Source organism: Gracilinanus agilis, chromosome 1 (assembly GCF_016433145.1).
Source record: "Gracilinanus agilis isolate LMUSP501 chromosome 1, AgileGrace, whole genome shotgun sequence".
Classification (NCBI taxonomy): Eukaryota; Metazoa; Chordata; class Mammalia; order Didelphimorphia; family Didelphidae; genus Gracilinanus; species Gracilinanus agilis.
The window spans coordinates 38817296-38840978 of NC_058130.1; the positions used below are offsets into that span (position 1 = coordinate 38817296).

At 33.5% G+C, this 23683-nt stretch overlaps 1 protein-coding gene across 3 annotated transcripts in view; it reads left to right on the plus strand.

The window, feature by feature from the left end:
* The window catches only part of PPP4R2 (protein phosphatase 4 regulatory subunit 2), a 59339-nt gene extending 35913 nt beyond the window's left edge, over positions 1 to 23426 (plus strand). For 2 of the 3 annotated variants that reach the window (XM_044662109.1, XM_044662177.1), the window contains 7 exons: positions 8256 to 8426; positions 17334 to 17427; positions 18366 to 18403; positions 20090 to 20164; positions 20359 to 20502; positions 21186 to 21490; positions 21674 to 23426. In XM_044662109.1, the coding sequence (XP_044518044.1) occupies positions 8256 to 8426; positions 17334 to 17427; positions 18366 to 18403; positions 20090 to 20164; positions 20359 to 20502; positions 21186 to 21490; positions 21674 to 21981 (1135 nt within the window). In that variant the 3' untranslated portion in view covers positions 21982 to 23426. The remainder of the gene's footprint in view (positions 1 to 8255; positions 8427 to 17333; positions 17428 to 18365; positions 18404 to 20089; positions 20165 to 20358; positions 20503 to 21185; positions 21491 to 21673) is intronic. The other variant, XM_044662250.1, reaches the window with a different exon arrangement.
* The last annotated feature ends 257 nt before the right edge of the window (positions 23427 to 23683 follow it).

Below are 23683 nucleotides of genomic sequence, written 5' to 3' on the forward strand. Positions count from 1 at the left end.
TTTTATATGGCTACAAATTACAGAACATTGCAGTCTTGGAAGAATCAAAATTAGAAGAGACCAAAAGAGAATGGAAAGATGCATGTTGGACATAAGACTGCAGCACGTTTCCTGTGTTATGCACAAAAGAAGTGTTAGAAATATAATTTTAAGTATATTTGACAAAAATGGGGAATGGGCCAGTTATGTATTGAGTTGAACAGTCTGATTGTTACTTCAGTATCCTTAAGTTATTAAAGAACCAGAGGAAGGTCTCCAGCACATTGGAATATTGTGGAGAATTTATGGAAAGATATGGGCAAGAATAACGCAAGAGGAAAAGGTATGAAAGGGTTGTGATGCATATCATTCTGTCTCTACCTTGTCTGTATCTGTACCTAATTCCTTCCATTTGCCAGTTTAACCTTTATGCACTAATTATTGGTTAGTTTCCATATTTATTGCCCTTTCTGCATGCATGTTTTCGATCTTGCCTTGGCTTTCATTTCACTTTCCATACACTACCTATATTTTAAAGACAGAACACAAAGTCCTCTGTTGTTCATGAAATATTCCATAGCCATATTCAATAGTCCACTTTTTGACTTAGCTGTCTGTTGCACTGTATTAATATCTTATTCCTCATTGTTTCGTTTTTGTATTACTCACTTTACCTTAATAAATTATAAACTCTGTTGAGATCTGTACTGTATTGAAAGCCTTTTTATGTGGGATGGTGTTAGGCAGATATCAGGGAGTTCTTAAATTCTGATTTTATTATCTTGTAGACACTACATAGTTAAGTTCATGAGAGGCAAGAGACAAAGTTCTAGTTCTGCTTCTGTTTTTGTCTACTCAGGGACAGCAAATCACTTAACATTTTTTGACTTCAATTTCCTCATCTGTAAAATTAAGTGAATTGGGCCTTTCAGTTCTAGAATTCATCTTCAAAATATTGACCATATGATATAACTATATGATAAGACCCCCCCAAACCATTAAATTCTAAGTTTATTGTAATGTGTCTTTTACTAGGATAGAAAAATAGAGTGGTAAGGATTAGGCAACGGGGGTGAAGTGACTTGCCCAGGATCACACAGCTAGGAAGTGTCTGAGGTCAGATTTGAAGCAAGGCTCTCAATCCACTGAGCTACCATGATGTCCCCCCATAAGAAAGTATTGTGGGAAATCAGGGTTTCAGTTTCTTCATTTGTAAATCAAAAAGACTGGGGCTAGAGTTCCTTTCAGCTCTAAATCCTAATACAATTACTGGCATCCAACCTTGAAATTCTTTTAGTATTTGCCCTGAGAAGTTATGATTTTGTTTTTACCACCAAAGTAGAGTGCCAGGCCTTCAGTACAAAAATCATATGCTCTCCTTACAAGTCCCCTTCATTTCCTTCTTACCTCTATCCCCTCATCATCATCCTGGAAAAGAACTCTTGTCTCTTGGTTTCTTGTCCCAGACAGTGGGAATGGGATCTCTCCCAAACAAGTAGTACCTTTTAACCAGGCCATGAGAAAAGAAATATCAAGAGGGATGAAAGTATTGTGGGAAATCTGACTTAGAGTTTGAAGGGGAGCGGATATAGAATATGGAAGTAGGAAGAAAGGGGGATGAAAACCAGGAATAAGGATTATGGACCATTAAAGAATGAATCATTAGGAATTGGGACATGCCCCCTTTGCTGGACAAGTTATAGATAATAGAGGGTGAAGATAAGGAACAGTGACAACTTCTGGCAGAGTAAGAATATCAGAGAAGAGCTTTGGGGAATTAGGATTCTTAAAGTAGAAGTTTTTAGAGAAATAAGCAGAGGGTCTAATAATAGCAACAACAGTTAGTAATTTATATAGTGCTTTAAAGTTTTGCAAAATTCTTCTATGTGTTACCTCATTACCAGCCACAGAGTAGAATTAGACAGGGCAAAGTCTTCCATATTCTAGCTGATATTGATATTGCTTTAATAAATCCCTATTGTTGGGGCAGGGTTGTAAGGCAGAAGTATTCTAATTTTGAAAATATTTGTTACATTTTTTCCCCTTGCATAAAGCAACTTTTCAAAATGTTACTAATTTTGGCCAAAGCAAAGAGTAGCAGCAGAGCATTACTTTTGGATTAGAATTTCTGAGTATGAAAATATGTTACATATAATACATAATATTTTTTTAGAAACTTTCTGTCTTACAATTGTAAGACAGAAGGGCAAATGCCAGGTGGTTCTCTAAGAACATAAATTTTAAACTGTGGCCTACACCTGCACCCTTACCTACAAAAAACAATAATAAATAATTTATCTTTTAAAGAATTGAATTTTGAATAGGTTCTAGCTAAAATTAACACAGGATTTAACTCAAAAATCTTAAAATCTAGCGAATTATTATCTTTAAGATAAAAGAAAGATTCACAATCATAGACCTTTTGGGTTTTGGAAAGGGGTACCAGCAGCTATTAATCCAATCCATACCTAGAAAGATTATATAACCCTTTATGTGGTTAATCAGCTTCTGCTTTAAGACTTTGAATGAGAGAGAACACCAGTACCTTTCATTGCATCACATTCTGCTTTTGGACCCCTCCGATTTCTGAGGAAGTTTTTCCTTACGTCATGCCTAAAATTGGCTTCTTTGGAACTTCTACCCTTTACTATCCTGGTTTTGTTTGGGGAGACCAAATAGAATTAAACATAATCAATCCCCTTTCTATATAAATAGCTTTTCAGATTCTTGAAGGCATTGACTTAGATTCTTCTAAGATTTCTCCCAGCTTTTCAACCAGTCTTCAATTGATACTGACTTGAGGTTTTTTGATCACCTTTGACGTGGACCTCGTTATTCATTTTCCTTTGTAAATTGTATTGTCTAGAACAAAATAGGATTCTAGATGTCATCCGACCAGGGCACAGTAAAGTAGGACTAAATACTTATTTCTGAAGATTAACTTCTCATTGTAGCCTAAGTTGATTAGCCATTATCTTCTATAATATTGTGGATTCATTGAAATAACACAGGTTTTTTTTAAAGCATATTTCAGTCCCCTATGGTGATATCTTCTCCCCCAAGCAGGCGGGGGTAACTGATAGATGGGGTGTGCTTTGGTAACCCTTTTTAACCGAGTGGTAGTGGGCCAAAGCTATTTACAACACTCCTCCTTAACTAGGGAGACACTTGGTTGTTACAGGAATGGGATTTCCCCAATAAGGATAAATTAAAGAGATGAGGTGTTAGGGGGAGATGTTCTCTATTGGCTGAACCCCAACAACCCCCACCCCCGCAATTCCTCAGAGTCAGATTAAATCAGGTAAAGCCTCCCCACTGCCCCTTGCTGATAAGCAGTTTAAAATGGTGAGTAATCCTCCTTTCTCCCCACAACCCACTAAGAGGTCATCTCCCTCCCAATTCTATACTCTGTCTTAAATAACTCAACAGGGGTTTATTCAGGAACAAGATATTCAGGGATAAAGGGGAAAGATTTCAGGAAAAAGGGTGAGGGTGAAATTAATATGGTGTAGTCTTAGTCTTTTCCAGGATTGAGTAGTAACTTAGATTTCATCTGTAACTTTCAGTCTTCATTAACTGTCTCAGGACCCTAGTAAAACTCCTATCCTAAAAGGTTACAAATGGCTAAAGAGGGAATGTAATATCTAAATCCAATCTGGGCTTAGCTAGCCCCCAAGGGGCCGGCTCCCTCCCACTGGAGTCTCAGGCTCCTTGGCCAACAAGGGTAACTGCAATATTTATCTTCCAAGATATTCACTGAAGATGTAGAATCAATGAGGCTGGCTTTTGTAACAGTAGGTCTGGTAAAATCTCATATTTAGGCTTTTGAGATATTCAGGGTCCCAGGAAAACAATGCATCCCACCTCCCTGTCCTCCCCCAAAAGGTCCAGAGAACAGTGAGTGTCCCTTGGTTTTTCCGTCCCAGAATTCTTAGCCTCAACTCAACTACCTCTCCTGGGTTCTCAGAATTCCATCAAAATGCAGTCTTGCTTAGTCTATTACACCCCTACCCCACCTTTCTAGACCTAGTATTTCCTATCTTACACACTACATTGCTGTTGACATAGTCAGCACCCCACTTCCCAGCTCCACCCAGGAAGACTCAGAAGGACCTTCCCTCAGCTTTTTAGAGTTTTAAATCCTCCTTAACATTTTAATTTCATGGTCTCTACTTCCCTGAAACCTGTAAATCTGTTGTTCTCCCTTATTACGGTATCTTTTTTATTCATGTACATGTCTCCATCACCCTTATAGAACATAAGTATCTTGAAGATTTTTGTATCCCCAACACTCATCATGCTTTCTTACATATGCAAGATGATTAATACATAGTTATTGAATTTAATTCTTCCTGACACATGCCATTCTGGACACTTTCCCTTTTCTCTGCTTATGGAAAACCTTGTTTAAATTTAGAATGAACAGTAATATTATTTTTCTTACCATGTTTGCCTCATTTCTCCTGATCTTAAATATTGTGAATATGAACATCACTACTTCACCTTTACTTGATTTTGGTTTATTCCTGTTTTTCACTATCCGTGTTCAAGAATAGAAAGTAGTAGATTTAGGTATTTAAGGAGATAATTGCTGCACACAGACATAGTCTTGTTAAGTAATAAAAACATATCAAAATGTCAGGAATATGGAGTTGGGGGGAATAAATGTTAGTACAAAGGTCAGTCAGTTACCATTAAGTCCAGGTTACACAACCTTTTAGAAAATAAATAGTATCCTTTTCCCTTAGGGAAAGTAGATAGAGTAGTTCTCTGTTGCCCTGGACATTGCAAGACAACAAATCCTGTCTTCTCTTTGGGATAGGTAAAGGTGAGTAACTGACTTAGCTGACTTTCAAAAGAAAATGAAGGTTTGGGTAGACAATTTTCCTTAATAGGAGGAAAGGTGGTCATGCAAAGTGCTACCAGAGCATTCTGCCTTCTGTTTGTCTAAAGCCAGAGGATACTTATGCATTGTTCCACTAGGGTTAAGGAGACAAACACAAAAAGGGGAACTACTGGAGGGGGACAACTACTAATTGGGGAAAAATGCCTCCCATTATTTAGCATAATTTAAAATGTTATAGATCCTCAGTTTAGTGGTGTAAAGGAGATCCTGGATCAGAATTATCATTGCTGACATTTATATAATGATTTATGATTATGAAGTAAGTTTTCAGGCAATATTTCATTTGTCATTCTGACAACAGCTCTTTGGGTAGGTTGTGGTATAAACGTCCTCTCATAGTAGATAAATCAATAAGTATTTTTTTAAGAGATGTTTTTTCTTTTTTCTTTTTTTTTTTTTAATCCTTACCTTCCATCTTGGAGTCAATAACTGTGTATTGGCTCCAAGGCAGAAGACTGGTAAGGGCTAGGCAATGGGGGCTAAGTGACTTGCTCAGGGTCACACAGCTAGGAAGACTCTAGGCCTGGCTCTCAATCCAAGGAGCCACCCAGCTGCCCCCTAAGAGCTTTTTTTCTGGCACTGCTAAGTGCTGGGGATACAACAGAACAATGAGGAAGATCCTTCCCTTAAGAAGCTTACTTTTTACTGTGGAAATACAACATATTTGCAAATAAACATAAAATAAATGCAGAATGATTAATTAAATTTCTGAAGAGAGGCACTTGCACCTGGAGGAATCTGGAAGGGAGAAGTGCTAGCAGCTCTAAGAGGCAGAAATGAGGACAGATAACATTCTAGCTCTGGGATCATCAAAGACCCCAATGGAATGTGTGGGGAATACCAAGTAGGATGAGGAAATGGAGGTGCAGGAAGGCCATGTGATAAGAGCTGGAATACCACACCCGGATCTTTTCCAGTTCAGTGAGATAACTTATACTTTGTTGTTGGGATAGGAGTGGAAAACAGAGAGGAAGGTGCTATATAGTACTTTTATAGTAGTACTGTAAAATCATGTCCTTTAATTTTTTACATAAAAGCTTAAGTTTAAGGCCCTGTTTATAATGATTTACTTAAAGACGGCAAGAATGCCAAGTGTAAGTTTCTCTAAGGAAGATCTTCAACAGATCTGAGTAGATATTTAGAATTATCTAAACATTCCATTTGGGTGCTTTTACTTAATGCAAAATTAATACTTTCATTATGAAAAAAAAACCTGTACACAAAAATCCCAATTTATAGAAGAGATCAAGCTATTCATATTGTAAAAGATTTCTGCCATTTACAAGGGATTTGTGACAAGATTTCTATTTTAAAAGTCTTTAAAGCTTGGTAAAATTAAAAGTCTACTTAAATTAAGTCTGCTTAAATTTGTCCAAACCGAGGGCAACTAAAGATTAATCAGAAATTGTAACATAATATTGAATACTTGCTTGCAGAAATTCATGTTGTCATTGACTTTTTTTTTTTTTTTTTTTTAAATTTTTAAACCCTTGTACTTCGGTGTATTGTCTCATAGGTGGAAGATTGGTAAGGGTGGGCAATGGGGGTCAAGTGACTTGCCCAGGGTCACACAGCTGGGAAGTGGCTGAGGCCGGGTTTGAACCTAGGACCTCCCATCTCTAGGCCTGACTCTCAACCCACTGGCTACCCAGCTGCCCCCTTGTCATTGACTTTTAAGAGTTGTGAGGGACTTTAATCTAGTCCAGTGATGGGCAAACTTTTTAAAGAGGGGGCCAAAGGAAAGGAAATGCTCATCTGTCAGTCTGTTTCTAAGGCAACTCTTTTGAAGTTTCCTTGTATTGTATCCTACTCATTGTATTCGTCAGATTAGGTATAATTTTGCCATGGCCACTCCCACCCTACCCAGTCTGCCCTGCAGGCCATAGTTTGCCCATCACTGATCTAAGCCGCTTGTTTTAAACACGGGAAAATGGTGGCCCAGAGAGGTTGGTTCAGGTGACTTGCCAAAGAACTCACATACAGTAAAGTGGAAGGACTCTAAATCCAGCATACTTTCTACTTCCCCACATTACCATCCTACCTCTTCTTCCTCCAGTTTTGAAATATAGGATAAGGAAAGGAGGAGATGATTTTACAGCAGCTGGTGATTTTCACCCTCATTTACTATAAAATGACTTACTGGGATTTATACACTATGAGAGTAGCAGAATTAATTGAAATGTAGGTTTCATAATTTCTTCTTTCAATATTGCCTCTCTAACGTCATAAGTATTTAGATCTGAAAGGGCTTTTAGGGCATACATTTAGAGTTGGAAAAGACCTTAAAGGCGATCCAGTCCAATCCCTCCCTTCTTACAGATGATAAAACTGAGGCACAGGGAAGTCAAGTGGTTGCCGAAGTTCATAGAGAGGCAGATTGATGTTTTGATACCATGTTCTATGATTATACTTATGAGAAAAGGGTAGAGTAATGGATTGGAAAGTGACTGAAAGATTTTGTTGATATTAAAGCATTCTCAATATCGATTTCATCTCAAGCTTTCTTCTTTCTATTCCCCTCCTCCAGATGCTTAGTAAAATGTGTTTTTTTTAACATCTCTTTATGCACATTTTATTTTATTAAGAATTTATCATTGCTTCAAGGAAGGGACTACATGAGAGTTCTCTGTCTCCTTTCACAGAGTTAGGAGACTGTCATTCTAGGGATTTTTGAGGAAGGGATGGTGGGGAAGAAATTAAGAGGGATATAAGACAAAGCCAGGTTGTTGAATGGAGATTAGGTGAGTTGAGTGTAGATTGGCATTCGATGTAGTTTAAGATTTCATATTACATAATTTAATTTTTTCTTAAAAAGAAGATTGAGGTAAGACCGTGGGTGGTAAACATAGAAAGTAATTGATGCCATAGTTTATACTGTTTACCTGAATTTGGTTTTATATATTTATTTTCAGAAATATTTGTTGGATAAAACAAAATATGCTTGTTTTAAGTGATGAACTAGCTCCTGTAGGTTAATTTATGGATTATATAATTTACCTTGCTACTTCATAACACATTAAATTTTAAATTAGTTAATTTTGTTGCTGCCCAGAACTGCTAAACAAATCGGGGAGGTTAAATTGATTGAAAGTTATTTGGGTCATTATGAACCTGACTTGAAGCAATTTGAACCACTGAGGTCAGGTATTTGAGTTTCAGAATATCAGGCTGCAATCCAACCCAGTCAAATTAGTTTGACTGGAATGCTACATTTTACATGTCTTTGAGGACATCTTTATCATTGCCTCCTTGTTATTTTGTCATCATTTGTGTTGAATCAGTGGCAACATACAGTTTTTACATTTATCCACGGTAAATAATTATAAAGATGATGTTTTAATTTGGCTCTTTTTTTTTTTTAAACTTATAGGATTCAGTGGTCCCAATTTAAAGGCTATTTTATTTTCAAATTGGAGAAAGTAATGGATGATTTCAGAACATCAGCTCCTGAACCAAGAGGTCCTCCTAACCCTAATGTTGAATATATTCCCTTTGATGAAATGAAGGAAAGAATTCTGAAAATTGTCACTGGATTCAATGGGTATGCATTTTTAAAATACTCTCTTAAACATTGAATTCATAATAAAATGTACTGTTTCATTATGTTTTGCTTTGTCTAGTTATCTTTTTTAGAATAAACCACCCATTTAGATACTAGATTTTGCTTCCTAGAATAATTTCCCTTGAGTTACCTGAAATGAAAATCAGAATGTGTGGATTTTATTTAAAAACAAATGTTAATGGCATCTTTTGGGTCTTATCTTATAAAATAATTTTTGACTAATGTATGCTTTAATTTTAAAGTATTTTCACTTAGCTCATTTTTCTACTTGAAACACCTCACATCCTTTTTTATGAAGTTAGATTTTACAAAATGTATTCATGAAAACAACAGCAGAAATAGAAATGAGTATTTAAGTTGTGTTTAATTTGAAAGATTTTTAAAAATGGTACTGTAAATCTTTAATGTTTTTATAGTTTGTATAGTATTTATAGCTTACTAATAAGTCACATATTTGTAAATTGCAAAAGTTTCTTACAGCAGACTTAATATTATAAATTTTATTGTTTAAAAATTGACCGGAGAGATTTTAATCTTATTTTTAAAAGGACATTACATATACTATTTGCTGCTTTGTGAGAAGTTTCACTGAAACTGTGTTTTGTTAAAATAAAGCTGTTTTTTAAAAAACGGATGTCTCTCTCTTATTTGGTATTTAAGTTTTAAATAATTTTCTACAATAATTAGGAATTTAAAGACTTTGTAAAATGGTAAAATTACTTAGGGATTTGAATTGTACAGATTTTGGTTCACTGTTACCAGATAGTTTCTTTATGTCCTTAAAATATCAATTATAATGAATTGTAGAACTATTTTATTTAAACTCTTGGGTAGTTATTGAAAGGGATTTCATCTGTGAGAACAATGAAGCATAAATGTTTTTTAGGAAATAAAATGTTGAGACTTTGACTACAATACTGATCTTCACTGAACTCTTTGTTGTTTGCTAAAATTTTTTTGGTTTGTGTCTTAATGTTGTTAATCATGTTTTTGTTTTTTGGTTCAAAGCCATCTCCAGATTACTTTTGGGTGGTGGCAGAGGTGGGTGAGATGGGAAGAGATACAAAACCCTAACTAACCCTCTTGAAAGTCTGCTAGAAAGAATTAAAATTATAATGTAAGTTCATTGTTAAGAAAGCTTTATTTTGCACAAACCTTTTTAGAAGTAAGGGTACTTAGTCGAAATTTAAACTGGAATTATTACACTAGAAAAATACGTTATTTTAATATCACCTTCAAAAGTAGAAACCAATTAAAACTACCAATTAGAAGATGAACTTCTGTAATAGGTGCCTGTATAAAAAAGTGAGCATTTGTGTTTCATAGCAGTTCATCAAACAGTATTACTTTGTGCTTTAAAATTCATTTTGCAGTTTTTTGTTATACTATGAAGTTATATGATAATGTACATCATTGATCAGTTTTTTGAGCATTTCAAAGTGATCAGGCCTGTCAGTTAGTGTCTCTGTCTCTGTCTCTGTCTCTCTCTCTCTCTCTCTGTCTCTCTCACTCACTTTCACACACACGCACACATACACATTGAATTGACATACACAGAATTAATCTGTGAAATAATTGATGGATTTAAATTCTGGGATATAATGGAAGAAAAGTTTATCATTTGAATTTCTCAAATTGTCTTTTTATCATTAAATTTGAAATAATGACATAAACAGGTTCTAAAATGTTTCAAACTTTGTATAACATCTTTTTCTTTGATACTTTTTTTTAAGAGTTATGAAACATAGCATTTCGCCACCTGTTTTTGTTTGGCTAGGTAGAACCAAATTCTTTTATCTTCGATACAGTAAGATTTTTTTGAGAATATGAATATTTCAAGTTTTTATCTCATGCATTATTATAATCAAATTTATCCCTTTGATTGAGCCACCTCATTTATTTTTTGTGAGTTTTATTTTTGCTGTACTCTTCAAAATGGTCTGTTCTATGCTTATTTTTCTTAGTATTTAGAAATTTTAGGTAAGACTCATTTTGGCCTATTCTAAACCAGCTTTAAGCACAAATATCCAATTCTCTGGTTTGTTCATTAATTTTTTAGCATTGGTATCTGTGCATTTTGTACAAATTATTTTCCCTTCTTTGGAATTGAGAATGTTGACTTATTAACTTTGTTTTAACATGAATGAATTTATATTTCAGAACAAAAAGTTTTTTTGCCTAAAAGTTCTGCTTTTATTTTAGAATTTTGATAAAGAAATGACATTGTTTTCTGTACTATGAAAACTAATGATGCTCATTGGAAGGAAGTACAGTTCTAAAGCAAATAAGATGAATAGGGTATTAAATAGTAAAGATTTGTCAGTTCTAAAAATGAATTGTTTCACTTGGCACATTCCTCTCACTTTAGACAGAAGCTCCAAAACTATAAATTAAAAGAAACTAAGACAACAATGTTAATAATTTTAAAAATTTGATGATATATTTTTTTAGACTCTCCCTCCACTTCTCCCTTTCCTTCCCACACCCCCTCTTTCCTGTTTCTTTCTTTCCTCTCCTCTTCTAAGGTCATCAAGTACAGAAGAAAGAAAATAGCAAGTGTACTTACTTAGCCTTTCTGATCAAGCCTTTATAAAAAACCCCTTTTCTAAATATCTTTAAATGCATAAAATAAAATACATAGAATTACCAATAGTTTGAATCTTTGGATCCCAGGTTAAGAACTCTTGATATATAAAAGAGAAGTTTTTATTAATCATCTGCTAGTTGCCCCTAGACTTGTACTTTATTTACAATATGCTATTATTTTTTAGTCTTTGTTGGGTTAGTTAATACAAAGAGAGGTGATTTCTGAATGGCCAGAAATCAAACCATGTTGATAATGATTAAAAAATATTTCTTATATTAAAAGTATGAAAATAATCAGTCCTTAACTCTGATTTGCGTATTGAGAAAGCTTCTTTATGGCTATTATAATTAAGTTGTTTGCATATCAGTCTTAATGTAACATCTCTGTATATCTTTATGGAGAAAATAGTATTTGTGTAATCTGTTTATCCCTAAAGAGCCACTTGTTTTCCTGTTCTACTGTAGTTACTGTTTTAAAACTATAAACCAATTACATATCTCAAAAAGTAGGATGCTTGGTGTGGTAGAGTGCTGGATTTGGAGTCAGAGACCTTGAATTTCAATTTGGACTTTGCACCCAGGTGACCTTGGTTCACTTATTTATCATCTCTGGGCTTCAGACTTTTCATACATTAAATGTTGAGGTTGGGCTAGATATGATATTCAAGGTTCTTTTCAACTTTTTAAGTCAATAACTCCTAAATTTGTTTTCAAAATAACTGCTGTATTATTAATGTTTTTTCTTACAGTTTTTACATTTCTTCCCCAAAGTTCTTTTCATATATACTGGGATTCAGGAACCTTGATTGTATGTAGCTAAGTAACTGATCTGGCGTTTTATTTTTGAACATAAAACATGTAGATTTATAGCACCTAGCTGAATGCTTTGTATGTTATAGGTATTCAGTACATATTTATTGAATAAAATATGAAAGAAATATATAAAGTTTATAAAGACCATATTGAATAGGGATTTTAATTATTTTGGAACATGCACAAAAACATTCGATTCTGATCTATTGAAGAATGTCATCATTAGCTAGTTTTTAAAAAAAATGAGATCAGAAGTAAAAATTTCTTATAAAATAAGAAAATTTGACTATAGGTGGAAAATGATCTTTCTTTATCCTCATTTGTAAAGTTAACTCTAGCCTTTCAGGTAACCTCTTTACCTCCCAAATCCTTACTGCTTCTTGCTGGCCATATAATGTTTGTTTTCTCTTAAGCTGCTTAATTATTCGACAATTGTAACTTGCTTGTGGATAGTAGGTGAAGATAGAAGACTAGAAACTGAAATCACTTTATTTTTCTCTTTAATTGCTTTTACAATGTAGTCATTGTAAGTAGTAATGAAAATGTTTACTTTATATTCCATTTATTTATATGATGCTTTTTCCCTTTAGCATAGATAAATGAGAATTGGCTTTATTTGATTTTTATAAAGTCCTCTAGGAAAAGTTAATTAATTGGTTAGTGTGGTTTATTGTGACAGGTTGTTTTGCTCTACTTCTAGGATTCTTGAAATGGAAAGACAAGAGGAACGAGCAGTAAGCTAATTTAGTTATTCTTTATAGAGCAAATTAAGAAGAAATTAGGCTTCATAGAGGCTCTAAGAGTGCCTTGACTTAAAAAGCTTTGACAGATGTCATAGAGGTTTTTATTTTTGCTTTTTTGAAATATCACAGTCAGTGGTTTTGGGATTCATTGATATTATTAGAGGAGCTTTCCAAGATGTCCCATTGTGTTATACCTTTCCCGGTCAATTACAGGGCTAATTTTAATTTAAATATTTTGGGGGCACAAAAAGAAATTAGGTCTTATAGTTTTAGAACTTGCATTTGTAGTGATAGTCACAAGAATTTCTTCAGAGTCAATCAGAAACAAATCAACTTTTGAAAGAACTTAGAAAGGGACAAGGGGACATGTTTAAATGACCTCTGACTTTAGTAGTACCTCAAAACCTGGAACTGGTGAAAAAGCACTGGGAGATATCCAGTTTTAAGAGCTTTCTTTTAATGACAAAAAAGTAGCATAATGAAATCCCACTTGGTTCAGGGTTGCTTTGCTTTGTTTATCTTTAATCATAGCTAATGGCCCTGAAGAAGGGCTTTATCAGGCCCCTCATAGGGAAAAAAGGACAAGTTTCTGTACATAGTCAAAGTACTTGCTTCTTTATTCTGTTATAGGAAGCTTTGCCTTGCAGTGTGTTTTCATTATTTAGAGAACTTCCAGTGCATTAGCAACTCTTCTATAACTTTGAGGCTAATGAATGCTTGGGGGGCAGTGAAAAGTTAAGTGATTTTCTCAGTCACATACTCTTGTGTCAGATGGAGGTCCTGAATTCAGGTCTTTCTGACACCTTCCTATCCAGGGTTCCTCAAAAACACCTCCTTTTCTTTTTTACCTTTTGTAAAGATAATGGGAACTAAATAGCTGATGTGAGAATACTTGGTGTTTTTAAATTTTTAAATTTGGCCAAGTACAAAAGTTAAATAATGACCTTTTAATGAGATTTTTGTGTCTAAATGTATCTGTCTATAAGATAATTGTTTACACATTGTCATACATTTTCCCCAGTGGCAAATCAGTTCAAAACTTCAACTTTATCAAAGAGATTTCTACTTGAGTCTTTTCAGTCTGAATGTATGTTGTACATATTAAGAATGCCTAGGATTTGAAAGTTAACTGGCACATCTTTCAAATAAACTATTTCTGCTATAAATTTAAAACATAAGAACATTAATAGATGCATTGGAATTTTTTTTCTCATTGTGAAATCTTGTTAGGTATCAGTTAGAGACTCATAACTCTTAGTGATGTTTTCTCACTTTTTTTTTAACCCTATACTAGTTTTATATTTTCTTAATTTAGATTTCCAGGATCTTGAATTTTACTTTATTCTTACATATTTTCCTGTATTCTGTATTGGAGATCTTTTGTCAAATAAGAGTTTTCCTAGAATTTAGCTTCTTAGGGTTTATTTTCCAGTAATTTACTATGATCTGTATAGTTTAATGTAATCTTCATTTGGCTGTGATTTTTGAATACGTAAACTTGAATTTTTATAGAAATCTGTACTTTGATATTTATTTTAAAATTTCTTATGTTCTAAGGAGTGCTTTTTCATATATGAAGCAAATATTCCTGGAAATTTAAATAACTGAATTTATTAGGGCATATTAGATTTCCAAATAACATTTTAAAGTTTTTTTTGGGAGACTGGGGGAGTGGAAAATAATGGTTGCTTGAGCAAGAACTTCATCATTCCTTTGATTGCAAAATAGGTATTTTGAATTTCAAGTAATTCTTCTATTTGATTAAAATGGTTGATGAGCTTGTGTCCTCTTTCCTGCAAAAAGGCTAGGATAAACTCAGTATGGGTGTTTTTCCTATGATTTCTAAGTAATACTTTGGCTAGTCATCCCTTTTTGTACTTATTTTCTCTGAAGTGATTTGAGTATTAGATTCATTTTCCAAAAATTAAACTGATGAAATTGCTATTTGACCTGAATTTTATTTCTCATATATACTTTTCTTTGTAACTATAACTCCCCTCCAATTTAAAGAAATATGCAATAATTGCATTTTAATATTTTGGGGAGCGTAGGAGGTTATTCATCTCTTATCCAAAATACTTTGTACCTCCTCATTGTCTGGGCTCATCCTCTGCAAGCAAATAGATACTTGATAAAAAATAAGTGTTTATCCTCCTAAATATTGTTATAACAATTTCATATTATTGACCACGTCTGTTCTTAAATTTCTGTAGAGAAATAACTAATGTTCTTGTTAGGGTGCAGGGCATTTTGTCAAGTATCTTAAATGGAGATTAATGGAGTATGCAAGCCTTTTCCATAATTAAACCAAATGTAGTATATTTGAATTGATCATATTAAAGATTTTCACTAGTGCACTAACTTATAGAAATAAACTTCTGGGTAAAAGATTGCTAACTATATGAATGTAATATAATTTCATAGTTGTCTTCTGCTTTGATCCTTTTCTCAAAGTCAGTTTGTTAAAGGCATCTTTCCAAAAAAAATTTTTGGCCTTGGGGAAAAAGAGATGAAAGAGAAAAAAATTATATACTGCCATCTCCTGGGCACAAGGTAAAATGCTGTTGAATGTTCGTGGAAATATTCCTAAAGAAAGTCAAATACAGGAAAATAAACCAACAAAATCTGAGGACTTCAAGATTTAGTAAAAATTTCCCCCTTTAACATTTTATTAGAAAATGTTTATGTAATTATAATTTAATGACCCTTTATTTTTGTTCCTTATAATGCCACTGAGAGAAAATATTGTAGTAATGTATTTGTCTATTCTGTTAATCATTTTCTTTTCTAAGTTCATCTTAAAATTTTACTTCAGTTTCTATGAAATATACAGAAAACAATAAAGGTTTGGCTTATCCATCAAAAAAGTGAATCTTTTCATTACATCTGTTATTTAGGCTAATGTATTTGGGGTACCACCAATATTAAAAGGGTAGGTGGTCAACATTGTTGTTCAATACAACTCTAATCTTTTGAACTACAGCTATATTTTTAGTTTTATTAACTTCAGAAGATAAGCAAATCTGGAAAAATGAATTTCCTGGCATTGTTTATGTTACCTGCATACCATAAGCAATTAAAAGAATGCTTTCATTTTTTTATGAATAAGTTTTGTTTTAAGTTTACATACTCTTTTAAATTGTATGTTATAATATGTTTATTTAGATGTCAGGTACTCTTATTATAATAGTGATGCTTGTATTTTTAAAATGTTGAGTTACCTAATCAATGATTTCCTTCAGAGATTAAATATTGTGAATGTTTTTTAAAATGTGTTTAATATACTTTGTTATATTTAAAACTGCCTTTTCTTTGTATGGGTAAATATTTGTATCTTGATGTTGACATATTATTAATTTCAGTTGGTTGTCTTATTCTTTTTGTATATTGTAATGATTATAAAAGGATGTACTGTTAAATTGTAGTACAGATAGAAGTTCTAAGGTGGGACGCACACGTTTTGTAGCAGATAACTTCAAAAAACAAGGTTTTGTAGCTATTAAAATTTTCACCTATGTACCTGGGCAAGATATAATTATATGGTCATGTTAAAGATTTTAGAATCCCAGCCAAAATTCAATGTGAATAGGGACTCATTAGGAGTTGTTTTGTTTCTGTGAAATAAAACTTTCTTTGTGTATAATCATACTTCCACTGTTTGTGGATCAGTACTTTTTTTCATGGATGTAGATATTTCTTCTATTGGTACAGTGCCATCATTTATTCCTTAATAGATGATCTTCATGAATTGCTATTGCCCAAAAAGCTCATCCTATATTGCTCATTTTCTGATGGTAAACCTCTCCATATTTTTAGCGGGGTTGGTCTTTCAAGAATAGTCAGTACAGTTGGGAAGCCTGTTTTTCTAGTTTGGTGTAAGACTTGTCAAGGCTTGTGCTTTATGGGAACAGTCCCTGAGAAGCTTGAAATAACACTCTGCCATGGTGAGCAGTACTTCAATGATAATTCCTTCTTTGGTGTAATAGAACTTATAATGTTGAATTCTGTTACAATATTTTTGGGATGTATTTGGTAATTCTTGTCAGTTTTGTGTTGTCTGCACATAAGAATTATGTATATGATATTGTCACAACAATTTTATATGTGAAAGAAAGAATTCAATTTGAAATTTCAAGGGTAGAATAACATGTAATGCCCTCTTTTCACATTTTATAGTCTGTCCTTTCAAAAAAGTCACAGTTTTCTTAAAATTTTACAGAAAAGCTCTTGCTAGGGTAGAGGATTAGAATAAATTCTCTTGAATTAATGAAATTGAGATGACTGATTTCTGTTGATATTTAAATTTTTTGGGTTTAAAACTTAATGCTTGTTCTAGAAGAGGCATAGGGAAAGGAATAAGCATTTATTAAGTGTCTGCTATATGAGGCACTATTTTAAGTGCATTTAATCCTCACAACAACCCTGTGAGGTAGGTACAGGATTACTGCATTTCAAGTAATCCTTAATTTTAACCTTATGGTTTGAAATTTTAATGTAGAGTATTTTTATTTTGATGCTAATTTTAAATAGCATTTTTAATTAAGGAAGGTGGTGGGTAGTTTGCTTTTTGAAATAATTCAAGGACAAGTGTCATTTTCAAAAGTGTCATTTCACTGAAAGCTACAGCTGTGTTAAATTATTCTAGGAAATGCTATCACTGAAAACTTAGTCCATAATTTAATGCTCACAGTTCTCTTGCTCATGAATAACAGTTTCTTAATTATAAAATTGTATTTTATTACAGTATTCCTTTTACTATTCAGCGACTTTGTGAATTGCTAACAGATCCAAGGAGGAACTATACAGGAACAGACAAATTTCTCAGAGGCGTAGAAAAGGTATTTTTTTCCCCTAATTGAATTGGATTACATCTATAAAAATAGGGTTGACCAAGAGACCGTGAGAGAGATTTAGTCTTAATTGTTTTATCATTTAGGAGCTTGTTAAAATTATCCTTTTATCAGTTATATCTAGTAATAGTTATATCAGTCCTTATTTGTATTAACTTAATGGTCAATAAATTTAAGATTAATCTTAAAATTCTGATTAAAATGGAATTCTGTTAGAACCTCTTAATAGAGGATTTGAAGCTTTCATGGTTTATAGGGCTCCATGAAGTTCCTTATGCTATGACCACCCTCCCCCTTCCCTTCAACCCCCTCCCTCCCTATATCTTCCCTTTCTCTGTGGTCCACCAGGTCCCAAACTGAGGAAAATTCTACTCAGCAGTGCTATCACTTTTCCTGCCCTGCCCAGGGAGATTTACTATCAGTTCCTAGCCTCTCACTATGGGACTTCACTGCCAGCATTTTCCCTACCAGTGTTAGACTTCCAAAGCTTTCAGTGCATAATAAGATCCATGATTTCACTGCTGAGAATCCTCCTTCCATCAATGCCTTTCTAGGTTGATGTAGGAGCTGCCAGAGATTGTCTTCTACTGCATAGGCTTTGAAAACCTAGAGTCACCTTCACACCATGATGGAACATTGAAATAGAACTTTAGTAGAAATTGGCAATATTTAGGGTAAGAAAATTTGATGGATTTTGCTTCCAAGAAACAAATTATAGTAATTAAATGTTATGGTTGGGGAAAAGCTTGATTTTTTTGGCCCTGACTTTGGGGTTTTGATTAATATCTTTATATACTACCTTATTTTCTTCATTAGTAAAATAGGAATAAAGACCTTACCTCAGGATGGTTGTGACAATAAGAATGACTTAAACAAGATAATGTGGCTTTATTCCAGCACTAAATTACCAATTTTTGTTGTTGCAGAATGTGATGGTTGTTAGCTGTGTATATCCATCTTCAGAGTAAGTATAAAAATTCTTGCAGTTGTTAAAAAAGTGTTCTTTTTTCTTTTAGCATTTTGGAATTGATACTCTCCCCTGCCTTTTCACCCCTATCTTATTAACTTGGGTGGTTTTTTTGCTTTGTAGGGGAAGAGGGGTTTTATGTGGTTTTGTGGTGCCCTATCAGAAAGGATTACTGGAATTGTATTTTAGTGCCAGTAGATTAAACATATATCAAAATCCTCAGACTTAAGTAGGAATCTTTATATATGATAACAAAATCTGACTTAGTATATATATTTTCTAACTTTTTTAGTTTTCATGTTTCCTGTGCATATTCTTATTTGTAATAGAAGTACATACGAATCCTATTTCTATGAAAATCTGTTCTACAAAGATTCTAATTTAGGAATTGAAGGAGATAAGGTTTAGAATTTGTTTAGTGTAGGGAGGATTTCCTGGTTTCTGAACCACTAATTCTGAGAGGAAGGATCAATATTTCACTTGTACTACTTGCATGTTGGGTGTGTGCCAGTACGTCACAGGTTAGGAACTTTCCTGTTTGGCAAACAGGCTTAGTGCAGGCAAAATAATGTTTTCTTTGCCCATGTTCAAGGATGGAGCTTCTATGGTTGATTTCTTTATGGTTTGGCAAATGAAATAAATGCTGCTTGTGAAACTTATAGGTGAAATAGCCTACTTTAACCCTAAGCACCATCATTCTAGGATCCCCTTTAAGGCAAAGTCTCATCATTTTTAGTGTCATGGATCCCTTGTTTTTAAATGTACAAAATAAAATGTGAGATTACATAAGAAAATATTTAAAATCAAAACCAGAAATCTAAATAGAGAACAAGTTTTAGGATTAAGAACCAATTCACAGGGGGATTGACAGTTATTTGAGTTTAAGTAATGAGCACTTTATATCTTTCTGCTTTCTGGCTGAAGTATTACTAGATTTTAACATTTGGTAGGAAGTAGCCAGTCTTAGGGTCAAAATGGATTCTTAATAGTTGAAGGAATGGATTAGATATGGTTTGCTTTACAAAGTTGTTTCATAATAATTTTAATATTTTATGTAATCTACTGTGCCTATTGGCAAAAAAAGGAAAAAAAAACTAAAAAAGGCAATATATTTTTTTATCCATTGTTAAGAGTAAGAAGTCTATCATATAATGATATAATATAATGATGTTGTTAATTTAACTTCAAAACATAAATACTGCAGTAGAATTATACATCAAAACTAAATCCCAAGATTGGAGAGTTTAAGACATCTCAGTTTTCTGGTAACTCACATTTTGTTCATTTGACTTTTTAGATCAGAATTTGGTATGTGTAACTTGGCAATATATGAAAGGGAAAACAAAAAAAAAATTGAGAAAAATAGGAAAAAATATTCAACTTTAAGACTAGTAAAACAGGGTAGGGTTTATCCTAGGAAGTATGTACTTTTTCTTTATAATTCCTATATTCCCCCAAATTATTTCTCTTAGTTAAAGCTTTTCTTTAGCTTTGACCATTTGTCCTTTAAGGTCATGCCATTACATTTGGAACAGTTTTGGACACCTTTTCTCTAGGTAAATTGAACCAAAATGTCGACTGTCACAAAAATCCTCTACCACTTTTAGAAGGCATATTTTGCATTACCAAAATTAAAGAATATTAGCATTTTGTTATATAGTAGAATGTTTTTATTTTTCATAGGAAAAACAGTTCTAACAGCTTAAATCGAATGAATGGTGTTATGTTTCCTGGAAACTCACCAAGTTACACTGAGAGGTAAGTCAATTGGTTTTAGTACCAGAATTTACAGGATTCTCCCTTTTTGGGAAGTGGGCCCTGCCTGTTCAAACGTAGGCTTTTGATGGGAATGTACAAATAGTGAATCAAAAAGATTTATTTCTTGATTTGTGAATATTTAGGGAATGATTTAGGGGAATTTTCATCAGAACAATAATGATGCTCTATTATAGGTCTAACATTAATGGTCCTGGAACTCCCAGACCAGTAAACCGACCAAAGGTTTCTTTGTCAGCTCCTATGACAACAAATGGTTTGCCTGAGAACACAGAAGGTAAAGAGTCAAATTTACAACTAACTGAGGAGAAAAACCACAGGTTTGTATTTAGTTTACATATCTGTATTTTTTACCAAAATTAGTCTTCCACTACATTCCAGTATAGTTCAGGACATTTACTGTGAGATAGGAATAGGGAGAGAGAGAAGCTGGGAGCTGTGTGTCTGGCTTGGGATGTAAAACTTCTTGGAGTCTAACTTGGGGTTGAGAGCAAGTGAATATTTGAATTATGAAACAGCAAAGCAATTGGTCCTTTATAGCTAAGCTTTGAGAAATTGTTTTTATAAAGCTTAAAATATACTTGTCATTTAAAAAATACTTGCTTAAGGAAAAAAAAAACTTTCCAAATGAGGTTTGAAATCTTATAGAAAAGGCTTTCTCATTACATAAAGGAAATATATAGGAAGAATATGCTTCCTTTGTTTGTATTTTGTCATATCAGAAAAGAAAACCAAGATGAAAAGGGGGGAGGAATAGGAAGAGGAGATTCTCATAGTAAATGGCTTAGGAGTGTATGAGAGGATTTTTAATGTGTTTGAGAGTCGAAGAGGAAGCTGGTAAAAAAAGGTAGGACCTGTTGCTACTGAGATCCCTAGATTCTTCTATTGCCAGATATATTAGCTTTGAAGCAGAGCAATATAAAAATGGTCCTTAAATACAAGATTGTGGTAATTGCCCAAGCACTTGCTTTATTGTTTAATGAGACTTTTACAAAATTTACAGTGATTCATCAGCATCTGAATCAGAAGGTGCCCAAGCGAGTCCTGTAAAAAATAAACACTCAGATGAAGACCCTGTGGAAGCAGAAGGGCATGAGGTAAAAAGACTCAAATTTGACACAGAAGGTGAAGACAGAGAGACAACCAACCCAAGTTCCAACAGTGACATGCCTTCAACTGTGGTAGAAGAAACAGGAATGTCGCCTGCATCTCAGGATAAAGACAGAGGGAGCAGCTCTGCCAGACAGCGCTGTACGGACGAGGAGGAGGAGGAAGAGGAAGAAGAAGAGGAGGAGGAAGAGGAGGAAGGTATTTAGAAATCAAAGAAGGGATGCATCATTATTGTATAATTAAGGCTGATGTTAGATGTGTCTCTGATTACAAAATGTTTCAGGATGTGGTTTGGCCAGGTGGATAGAATAATATCAGTCTAGTTAGGATAGAATTTTTTTGAAAATACAAATTTAACTCTTGCTACTTTTTTTTTTAAAGAATCTTTTGTGACCTCTAAAGAAATTACCCCAGAAAGAAAAGATCAAGAAAAAGAAACTGATGAGGCCTTAACTGTGAGTGAAGAGACTTCTGAGGAGAGTAATCAAATGGAGGAGTCTGTCTTGTCTCAGGAAGACAAAGATTTACATTCTGAAGACAGTGAAAATACAAGACCTGTAAGTAGTGGTGTTGATTGCAGTGAAACTGAAGAATTAGGAACCTATGCCAGTGAAACTCCATCAGAATCCCCAATGGAAAACAGTGATGAGGCCACAGACGTTGCAGAAGAACCCATGGAACAAGACTAACTATGAAACCTATTTAGATGCAGTATTTTACATAAGGCCCTGATTTTCCACTGTATAAAACTTTTATGTAATAAAGTGGACCTTTAGTTTTACAAGAGAAGCAGGTTGTAAAATATGATTCTTCATGGAATAAATCCTGAAAGAGTTTTACACATAAGAACTGTGAATATAGGCTCCTTCAGGTCCTGCTTACCGCTGACTTTTTGGTCTGCTCAAATCAGTGGTATGTGTATAGATTTTTTTTTAATTTAGAATAAAAGTTTTTAAACTGGAAGGTAATAATTATAATTTTGACAAACTTTTTGGAGATTACCACATTTAGTTTATACATATGCAAGAAAGCTTTTTGTCTTGTCTATTTCTGACAGCTCTAGCAGTTTTCATATTTTGGTCATAGTTTCAACATTTTAACATGTGAATTATAGGGTTTCATGCTGGTTTCCAGATTTTATTGTTTGACTATGTACAATGGAACCTTAAGTCATAAATACATATAAATATATATATATACTATTCTAAGGGGGAAAATGTTCTATTTTTCTGTTTCTATAAGAGATGAATACAGTGAATACTTTTTCTATTGGAAATAATTGAGTTTCACCTCTTTCAGAAGGCAATTTCTTTCACTTCTGAATGATTCAAATAAAATCTGGCCCCTATGAAACCCTGGAAATCTTTAACACTGTTGAAATACCAGGTTAAACACATTCCAAGAAATCTGTTCAAACTACAACCCTTTTGTATACTTCTGAGGTGCCTGACTAAAAGGACTTCATTTATTTATGAGAAAAATTTGCTTTATGTTAAGATCAGTCTTCAACCATTAGCTTAATATTTTGTAGAGTGAATGCTTATGAAGCTGATGTGAGAACATCTCAGAAGAACTGGGCAGGTTACTTGACTTTTTGCTTGCTTCTATGAACATTGTGAATATTACACGTTTCTTTCTAAATTATTTGAAAGTATGCAAATGGATTTGGTATGATACACCATTGTACTGGAAGAATTAATATATTACCATAGTAATGTACCTGAGCTAAATGATTGAAAGTTCTAGGGGTGCATAGAAACCAACATAATTTGTATGACATTTTGAAGTGAATTAAATATTTTTGAACATGCTAGTCCGACAGCCAGTGTTATATTTTTCAGATCAGCGCAAAGCACAACTACTGCTCAACTCAATGTTTTCAGATTCCCATTAAGTCATGCAAGCTGCAACTTCCCAGTCAAAATTACTGGCTGCCAAATTTATACCTGTTTCTTCAACTGTACCTTTTTGATATTTAGAATTTTTAAATTTCTGTAAAGTAGATTTTGTAGATTGTAATGTGTTCACTGCCTTTGTGAAGCGGTATATAATTGTATAATTTCTGTGTGTAAACTGAATGCTTGGGCTTTCAATACAGTATTCATATAAAGCAATAAATATTAATGTTATAAAATATTCGAGTACATTTTTATCAAAACAAAAGGATACCTTTTTTAGTTTCAGATGCCTGAAGTACACAAATGGATTAAAAAATTGACGCAATTTCTGATACCATATCATATGCTTTACGAATGATTTGGGGAAAAACACAGGTTGTGGATTTTGTCTGTTTAAATTTTCTTTATAAAAACACCAGAATAATTTGGCTCAGTTTCTATATTTGTAGAGTACTATACTACTGATTGTCTTGTCTGTCAGGTTCACAACAGC